At 54.8% G+C, this 9443-nt stretch overlaps 1 protein-coding gene and 1 non-coding gene across 2 annotated transcripts in view; both read left to right on the plus strand.

The window, feature by feature from the left end:
- Positions 1 to 8128, plus strand: part of PMM2 (phosphomannomutase 2) — a 27925-nt gene extending 19797 nt beyond the window's left edge. Inside the window, exon 8 of the mRNA XM_012785320.3 lies at positions 6687 to 8128. Within this exon, the coding sequence (XP_012640774.1) occupies positions 6687 to 6788 (102 nt within the window). The 3' untranslated portion in view covers positions 6789 to 8128. The remainder of the gene's footprint in view (positions 1 to 6686) is intronic.
- A 449-nt stretch (positions 8129 to 8577) lies between these two features.
- Positions 8578 to 8714, plus strand: LOC142862501 (small nucleolar RNA SNORA2/SNORA34 family). The gene has a single exon (XR_012913587.1). It is a non-coding gene; the product is annotated as a small nucleolar RNA SNORA2/SNORA34 family (small nucleolar RNA).
- The last annotated feature ends 729 nt before the right edge of the window (positions 8715 to 9443 follow it).

The raw sequence follows: 9443 nt of genomic DNA on the forward strand, positions 1-9443 counted from the left end.
ATTGCCCTGAGTAGAGTGCTGTGATGTCAGCCTAGCTCACAGCAACCTCAAACTCCTGGGAAGTGATCTTCCTGCCTCAGCCTCCCAAGTAGGTGGGACTGCAGTTGCAAGCCACCATGCCTGGCTAATTTTTGTATTTTTAGTAGAGACGGGGTCTCGCTCTTGCTCAGGCTGATCTCGAACTCCTGAGCTCAAGCGATCCTCCCACCTTGGTCTCCCAGAGTGCTAGGATTACAGGCAGGAGCCACTGTGCCTGGCTGCTAATTGTAAATTAATACATGTTCATATGTGTTTTATTTTTCTCATATTAGTGAATATTCTTTGAAAACAAGATTTTTAATGGCTGTATAATATTCTCTCATTTATGCATAGTTTGCCCATTTCCATACAAGAGGCTCATTTGGGTTGTTTAAGGATTTTTTGCCTCCAGCGGGCGGTGTCTGGAGTTGCACAAAGGATGACTCTGCTCTGAGCAACTGGGAGAGCAGAGGGAAGAAACGGGGTGTTGTCCTTTTCTTTTCAAAGTGCCTGTCAGCCCCAGAAACCCCCTCATCTTTCCTGTCAGCCACAACAAGCTGGCTCTGAGTTCAGCGTGGGTCCTGGGCACAACCTGGAGTGCCTTGGTCTGCTGCAGGGAGGGAGGCGAGGGTGTGTGGCACGCTGCTCTGAGTGGCTTTCGGGGGCCACGCTGGCTGGATCGCCCGTCAGCCACTCTGAAGTGGCAGGCAGGGGAGCCTCTGTTTATCGATACTTTTTGTAAACAGCATCTTGGTTTAAGGCAGTTGCAACGTGAAAATACTTTAACACTTCACGAACATCAGCAACTGATTTAATTTTTTTTTTTTTTTGAAGACAGAGTCTCGCTTTGTTGCCTAGGCTAGAGTGAGTGCCGTGGCATCAGCCTAGCTCACAGCAACCTCAAACTCCTGGGCTCAAGCGATCATCCTGCCTCAGCCTCCCGAGTAGCTGGGACTACAGGCATGTGCCACCATGCCTGGCTAATTTTTTCTATATATTAGTTGGCCAATTAATTTCTTTGTATTTATAGTAGAGATGGGGTCTCGCTCTTGCTCAGGCTGGTTTCGAACTCCTGATCTTGAGCAATCCGCCCACCTCGGCCTCCCAGAGTGCTAGGATTACAGGCGTGAGCCACCGCGCCCGGCCCTGATTTACTTTTTGACTCAGCATTTCCTTTTCGGGTAATCCGGCTGCGGGTGTGCTGGGCGTCTGTGAGATGTGCACAGGGGGTTCAGGGATGGGCAGGGCCCTGGCACTCCTGGGGAGGCTGGCCCGTCTCCCCAGTGGGCTGCCTTGTGGCTGTAAACACAGCTGACATGAACCCTTCTCTAGGGCTTTTGTTAAGTGAACAAAGCAAAGTGCAGAACAATGTATAAGTAATGTGCTATGTTTTTGTCTAGAGAGGGGAAAATGATCTCTCTTCATGTTAACATGTAAGTGCATACAGGTAATGAACAGATTAAAAAATGACAGAAGTTACTGTGGGGGTGGGGACAGGATGGGAGAGAGACCTGCCAAAAGAGCTTATCTTTTTTTTTCTAATTTTTGAACTATGTGAATGTGCTGTCTATTAGAAAATAAAATCTTAAAGTCAAATTGAGAAAAGGAAGGAAACTAAACTCTTCCAGCACTTGTCAGGGTCAGACCCTGAGCTGGACGCATACATAGTGCGTGATGTCCTGCGGTCCTTAGGGCAGCCCGTAGGACTGCGGTACCCTCCCTCCTACCGCAGAGTCTCAGCTGGCGGGAGACTGCACTGGGATCTGAACGCCTACGTCACTTCTAACATGCTAAGACCTGCCTGCCTTTCATATTAAATTGTGCAACATTTTATTCTCCAGAAATGTTAAAAGGAAGATCTTCCTGTGAAATTAGCTTAGGAGAGGCCCGTATCAGCACGGAGTCGAGGGGCAGTGGAGTGGCTTTGAAACCACGACGACCCAGATCTGACCCCCCCACCCAGAAACCCAGTGAGGACGCAGTTCCTCTTCTGAAGGGGTTGTGTGAGAATGAAGTGAGGTCATGCGAGGAAAGTGGTCATCATGGGGCCCAGCTCAAGTGAGGCAGTTGGGACGTGCTTTCCTAGCAGGGGTCCTGGTCCACAACCTGCGGCCTTTAACTTTGTGAGAAAGTTATGAAAATGCTTGTCTGTTAAAACTGGTGCGGTGGCTCGTGCCTGTAATCCTAGCACTCTCGGAGGCTGAGGCAGGAGGATCGCTTGAGCCCAGGAGTTGGAGGTTACAGTGAGCTCTGATGACACCACAGCACTCTACCCAGGGTGACAGAGCCAGACTCTGTCTCAAAAGGGTCCTGTGTTATAGAGACTATTACAGGGGATTGGGGCTGGCCAGGTGTCCCTTGGTGGTGGGTTGCCCTCAAGAGTGAGCACCTTCCTACGTGGTGCAAGTGTTACTCAGTGGACCACATCCTTCTATCCTTGAGTTCCCAGGTAGGCTCTGGTTGGGAATTGGCTTTCACAATCCTGGCCCGTGCCCTGTGCCTGGCCTCTGCAGCTCTCAGGACTCCTGTGGGCTAATGAGGCCACGGAATGTACTCTGTGGATAGATCTGTCTTATCACTCACTTGTTTCTGGGTCAGAATCATTTGAGCCCCAGGTCTTCTAGTTGACCAGTGTAGGCTTGGCTTAGCATGGTGAGTCCCTTGCTCCAGGGGGACCCTGAGTGAATCGCTCCTCCCCACAGGCTGCTTCCTGAACAGACTAGAGAAGGCTGAAGCAGATTACAGGGTCTCAGCCCAGCCAGGGAGAAACCCGCCGGCTCCCGTGCCCTGGGGTCTCTGCTAGCCTGCCTTGCTCCTGGAGCCCAGACTGCATGGAGCCCATGGCCCCGTTGGTCCTGAGAACAGGACGGTGGCTGACTGGACCAGCCCAAGGAATAAGCATCCCTCCCTCTGTGCTCTTCTGCTCAGGGAGACACAGGCGTTGGCCCCTGGGAGTCCCCTGCACGGTCACTGGTGTCCGTGGATTGGGCTTCTCCTGCCTGTGCTGTGTGCCAAGGCCCATTGCGTAGCTGGTCCCCTCTGCCCTCCAGAGCTGAAGAGGCAGGAGGAGGGGCCTGTGCTTTCAGCCCGCAGCAGACTCCTTGGAGGCCTGGTGACCTGCTGGTGTCCCCACCCCCCACTGCTGCTCACCCCCAGTGTGTGTTGGAATCACTTTCCAAACATCATGACCTTGGGCCTGGGCCTCCCCGGGGACTCTGCACCCGGGGAGAGCTGCCTGTCAAAGCTAGATGCTTTGAGTGCAGCCTCTTGTCTTGTTGGCCTCTGTACCCATTAATACCTAGAAATTTGATAAATGCTTGTTAAACTGAGCCGAGATAAATGTCGCATGCAGTGGGTACCAGTTGGCAGTCCGGCAGGCCGAGCCGGCCACACAGGTGGGACACCATTTCCCCCTTGGCCCTGACATCAGCCAGGTGATCTGCGCTCAGTCCTGCGCTGTTGGAGTCTGCACCAGCGTGTGCAGAGAAGGGCTGGGGGACGCCACAGCCCCCAGCCCCTCTGTTTCATCCTCAGACCTTGGGCCTTTTGCAGATTTAAATATTAATCAGCTGGTTCACTGAGCTGTGGCCTCACCTTTGGGCCTGTCAGGTGCCCTGTGACAGGAATCTGATCCTTCATTCATCCCTCCCCTCCCGCCCTCCCTGTATCTTCTCTCAGGAATAGAGTTTTTGTTCTGGCAGCTTGGGCGGGTGGCTGAGTTTCCCCAACCGGAATTGAGTAACCTTTAGTGCATATGCAAATCCAGCGTTTGAAATTTCGGTTCTCTGAGGCCTTGTTATTCCAGAGGACAGCAGGCTTCCACTAGCTGAGTTCAGTCCTGGCTTCACACCCACTCTGGCATGTGTACCTGCACCCCAGGAACTGGCTGCTGCTCTTGAGAGTCACAAAGGAGGAAGCAGGTCCCTTGGCAGGAGGAACAGGAAGGTCGAGGTGGCTGTGTGGTGGCACAGATGCTCCCACCAGCCTTGCACCTGGCCAGCCCCCAGAACTCGAGTCCGGCCAAGAAGGGACCTAGCCAGGGTGGGGGAGGTGTTCACCTCCCTGGATGTGTTTTACCCTCTGGACCTGGCTTTATGAAGTGTCAGTGAGTTACACTAACTCAAAGCTCGCCCTCGGATGCCACAGACAATCCCCCTGCCACCAGCCGGACCATGGCAGACTCCTGCCACAGTAGGCCTGCGTCAGTCACACCTTTCCCCTGCATGTCGCATCTCAGGGAAGGAGAGGCCTGGCAGCTGTCACGGGACCACATCAAACCCTTTTGCTTCCAAGGTGTCTTCCTGGTAATGGCTCTGCCCGAGGTGCACCTGCCTGGCCGCAGGAGCCTCCTAACTCGTGTGTGTTAGGACACACTCGTGTCCTGTCCATTTTCCAGAGACATCCTGTTATAAAGAAATGTGATCGTGTCCCAGTCTTGTAGCCTTCTGGTGGCTTCCCAGGGGATCCCAAGTCCTTGCGTGATCTGCTGACCCTTCCAGCCCGTCCGGGCAGGTTCACACTTGCTGCCTTCCCCGGACTATCACATGGCCTGTCCCCTCTCCTAAGGTCCCTGCTCAGAAGCCCTCCCTGGCGTTTTGGGTCCCCTCGCCCCACAAGACATCCCAGAACTGTGTGTCATGGCTGGTCTCCCCAAGTGGCCCCCAGGCTCCAGGGCAGCCCTGATGCGGGTTTGGTTTGTGCTGTGTCTGCAGCCTCTGAAACCACGCCTGGCAGGGGTGGGAGCCCCACGAAGGCTCGTCCAGTTAATGCTTGAATACTGACTCCTTCCTCCTAGTCGGTGAGTGACAAGGGAGTGCACGTGCCCCAGATAGATGCTCTTCGGAGCCTGCAAGAGTTGATTTTGCCTATTAGGTTCTGTGGCTTTTACCCATCATGCCACTCCCGAGAGAAGCCTGACTTCACAGGTATTGTGTAGGTAGCAGATGGTGGCCGTGACTCAGGGCTGTGTGAATGGCCCCAGTCGTGGCCTCCTAACGTGACTCCACCCGGGCGATGTTCCTATGTGGAGTCTGGGGCTTCACCCCACTTGGGGAGGGTCTACTCAGGGCTGGGTCGTTCCTACAAAAGTGAGAGCGCTGGCAATTTCAAGTGTCAGTTCTTTCGAAAGATGTCAGGTTTTCCTACAGAATCACAGCTTTTCTCCATATTGGCTTCATTCTCTGTGCCTTATGAGAAATCCAATTTCTCTGCAGTTATTTTCCTCATATTATCAACTAATTGATTTTTTTCAAAGTTTTGAACTAGAGTGTTTTGCAATTTTATGAGGACAATATAGAAAATTCCATGACAAGAACAGCAGAGGTTTTCCTGCGGGGCTCAGGGGTGCAGGTAGCCTGAATCATTAACCACTTCCGTACGGCGCTCACCGGCGTGAAACCTTGCCCACAGCCGGCACTCACAGTCCGCACGGTAGCTTGTGCTGTGCATTGGCGACGATTCCGTTTTGCTCTTGTGTGATGAGGAAAGCTTTAAAGCACTGAAAGCTTGTTTTACTTTACAGGCAGCTTTACTTGTAATGTAAATCAGAATAGGTAACATATACATATATGTTTTCATTACGTTATTTTTAAATGTTCACAATTTTATTTTGATACATGAAAAATTAGAAAAATCATATCACGGCTGTCGACTAAAATCGCTGTGTGCATTCATCTGTGGCTATCGACTATAGTGGATGCTGGTACTGAAGTGGTTAACCTGAGACCTCAGGGTTGGGGGTGGTGGGGACACAGACTAGAGCACATGACTCAGGCAAGGGACAGCCCGCGCCAGGCATTTCCGAGGCCGCTGTTTCCCGTCTTTACCAAGGTATGACCCGCCCTTGCTCTGAACCCTGGGAGGACACCAGGTGAAATCATGCTTAGACAGCTGCCCTGGCCAAGGTGTTTCTGCTGGTGCCAGGTGAGGCGCCTTGTCCCCATCGATCCTCTCGGTGACTTCCCGCAACAGTGCTCTGGGCGAGGTTCCACCATTATCCCCAGTTAGGAGGTGCCGCAGCGACATGCTAGTCAGTGGCAGAACCAGGAACTAACCCGGCCACCCACTCCGGAGACCCTGCTCCTAACCAGCAGCTCAGACACCAGCCTCGGGGGCGTGGGGGAGCAGGTTTAAACTGAAACCAGATCAACTCAGTTCCTCTGTCACACTAGCCACATCAAGTGGCAGTAGTCACACACGGCCACTGGCTGCCGTCACCACGACACTGCCTGTGTCCACCAACACGGGAAGCGCCACGGGCAGCCCTGCTCCAGGCCGTGCCCCCCCAGTGCTCCCTGTGGCTTGTTAGGGACGTTGGGGCACAGCTAGAGCAGGCTGATGGCTGTAAGGATTCTGTCACTTGCTGTGCTTGCTTGCTTTATAGAAAAATAAGCCTTGGATCTTTGCAAGAATGTCGTGATTTCTTTCACAGGCATAATTACATGTTCCAAGTCAAATTGCAGTTCAGGAGAAGGTTATAAATCCCTTCTCAGTAATACCGCACTCGTGTTGTTCCTCTCCTGGAAACCAAGAGAAAGGTAACTGAAGAAATTCTGGCGGCCCCGTAAAACCTCAGGTTCCTCATTTCTCTGGCAGTCAGGCCCCAGGGTCGCAGCAAGGGCCCAGGACTGACAGGGCGAAGCCTTCATCTGCGCTTCGTGTCTCTGCAGGGCGGCAACGACCACGAGATCTTCACGGACCCGAGAACCGTGGGCTTCGCCGTGACGGCGCCCGAGGACACGCGCAGGATCTGTGAGGAGCTCTTCTCCTGATGGGGGGACGGGCCCTGGCTCCCGGCCCGAAAGGGTCATGTGGTGGCGGCAGCCCAGGGCCCTCCCACACCTGCACACCCGTCAGCCCTGGCCACCTGGTCACCAGGGTCTGCACCTCTAGTGCCTCAGGGAACCCGCCCCCCCCATCCCCGTGCCAGGAGCAGCCAGAGGGAGGAGGAAAGACTCTCGGGAGTGGCTCAAGGGCTATCTCCAGCACAAGATTCGTCCCCACCCCCAGTGTAAGCCCCCAACTTCCCAGCATCCTAGGGTGACGCAGAAGGAATGTGTCTGACCCTCCCTCTTTACGGGCCTCACGAAGAGGTAAGAGGGGCTGGTGTTTGGACCCGTGTCAGCCCCAAAAAGGCAGCTCTGCTGTGAGAGAGAAAGGGTAGGGCATCTGCAGCGACCCAACGGGTGACAGGTTAGAAACACCAACGGACGAAGCTCCCTCCACGTGGCAGGACAGGGCTGTGGCCGTGGGGCAGCGTGGGGCTGAGGCTGCGTGCGCCATCTGCCCAGCCCCTTCCTGTTGGTGGGGCCGAGGCTGCCCGGCAGACGGCTGTCCCGGGACTGTGGGCCCGAGGCGTTTGCACTCGGCTGGCCCAGAGCTCAGGCCACTGCACCTCGAGCGGCCTGGCTGCTGTCCGGTAACCGTCAAGACGGGTGGAAATCGGAACCAGCGACTCAGTGGAGAACCAGCGACTCAGTGGAGAACTGGCACTGGCAAAACGGCCCCTCCCCTGGCGGGTTCAGAGAAGCCAACTTGGGAGGCCAGACTTCACCAAAAGGACCTTCTCGTTGGCCTTCCCAGGGGCTGGCCTGGTGTCTCAGGGGTGGGGACACCGTGGCTGGAGAGCAGGAGCTGCGCTTTCCTGTAAGCGCGTCCACCCACCCGGCTCTCGCCCAGACCAGCCTGCTCCCCTCACTCCCCCCTTCCACATTCTGCAAGTTCTTTGGGAAGCAGGAAGGAAGTTCGCAGGCCTTGTCCAGAACACGGTGGAAGAGAACTTGCCACAGAAACGGTTCGAATGCTGCTGTCCAGGGTGTGGAAACCCTGGGGCCCTTGCACCCTCCGCAGCCTGGTGCTGGGGCGGCCTGAGCCTGCCACTCTGCACCTCCCGCCACCCAGCCCGCAGCCAGGCCCCTCCAGACGGCCCAGCCACTCCTCCCGACTGTCTGGGCTCACTCGGGGCAGGTGGGGAGAAAGCAAGAAGCTCCTCATCTTGGTGATCCCTAAGACGTGGCCAGCCGGTGGCATCTCCCCATGTTGAATGTTGCAAATAATACTGTAATGACCCTTCCAGATGAAAGGCAGCACATTAAAACGATTTTATTTCCTATTTCTAATTGATTACATTCTCCTCTGTTGATTGGCAAGTGAGTGGTCAAGCGAGAGATTTGCAGTTGTATCTTCTTAGGTTCTGGATGGAAACCTCAGCCCTTCTAGATCTGAGAGCCCCTCTTCCTTGCTCTGGTATTTCTCTAATGCCAGGAGCCCCTCACTCTGTCCACATTTCACGTTTCTGTTCCTGACACATACACTCCCCCTCCCCTGCTTTTCTGCCTAAATTCCCTAAATATTTCCTTGTTGTGTCAAAGCAACACAACTGAGTCATACTCAACTGAATCTTAACCCTCCCTGTAACCCACTGCCTGAGGCTGCCAGCTGGGCCACCACGGTCCTTCCCCAGTTCCCACAGTGGCCGTCTCAGACCCTGCCAGACCCCTCGAGCCCAGCTCGCCCTTCCCCGCACCCTCCCTCTACACGGTCAGAATTCCCTCCCCATTTTTGGCCCTGAACTACAGCCAGCAGTTTGCTGGAGCTGTTGGTTTCAAGCAGGAGCCTAAAGAATTCTGTTTCTATGTTCTGTTGGCCATTTCAAAACTTTGGAAGTGTAATGGTCAATTCATTGGAAAAAAACATCTGAGTCATTTAAAAAAAAAAAAGGAATTTCCTGCACCTCCTTCCGTCTTGTCATCCCATTGCCACAGTCCACCTTCAGAGGCACCGTGCTGGTTACATACGGCAATGATGGCTCGATGACACGTACGCGGCCCTTACAGAGTGGCAGGTGCAGCATGTGGCAGGTAAGAGCCGGTAGCCACGGCTTAAAGCCTAGTTCCACGGCCCAGCGGCTGTGACCCGAGCCAAGTTCACCTGGGCTTCAGCTTGCTCATCTGTAAATGGGATGGTCCTCACCACATAGGGAATTAAGCAAGCTAATTTCTGTAAAGCACTTGGAACACTGGGTGTGAACCGCCGAACCGCCCAACCGCCACCCAGAGGTACAGTCATCCCCTGGGCCTTGGGGAGTTGGCAGGATGAAGACACCATCACAGGAAACCGAAGTGCAGGCAGTAAGTGCGGAGCCAAGGCAGGTCACCGAGGCTGCGCCCAGGCCGCCCCACCCAGGCACTGCAGAAGCTAACCCTGGGCTCGACGTCACCCAGGTTTAAGAAGCCTCCGGGGAAAGGCCCAGGTTGAACCTGAGCAGCTCGAGAGTAGAGGGCAGGGGCCGGCCGGGGAAGGAGCTTGCACGTGGTCTGGAAGGCGGGGCGGGGAGACCTGAGATCTGCCCACACTTGGGACGGTCTCTCCAGCTACGGGTGGGCAGTGAGCAGAGGGGCCGGGAGAGGAATGTGTTGGGCAGATGT

Source organism: Microcebus murinus, chromosome 19 (assembly GCF_040939455.1).
Source record: "Microcebus murinus isolate Inina chromosome 19, M.murinus_Inina_mat1.0, whole genome shotgun sequence".
Classification (NCBI taxonomy): Eukaryota; Metazoa; Chordata; class Mammalia; order Primates; family Cheirogaleidae; genus Microcebus; species Microcebus murinus.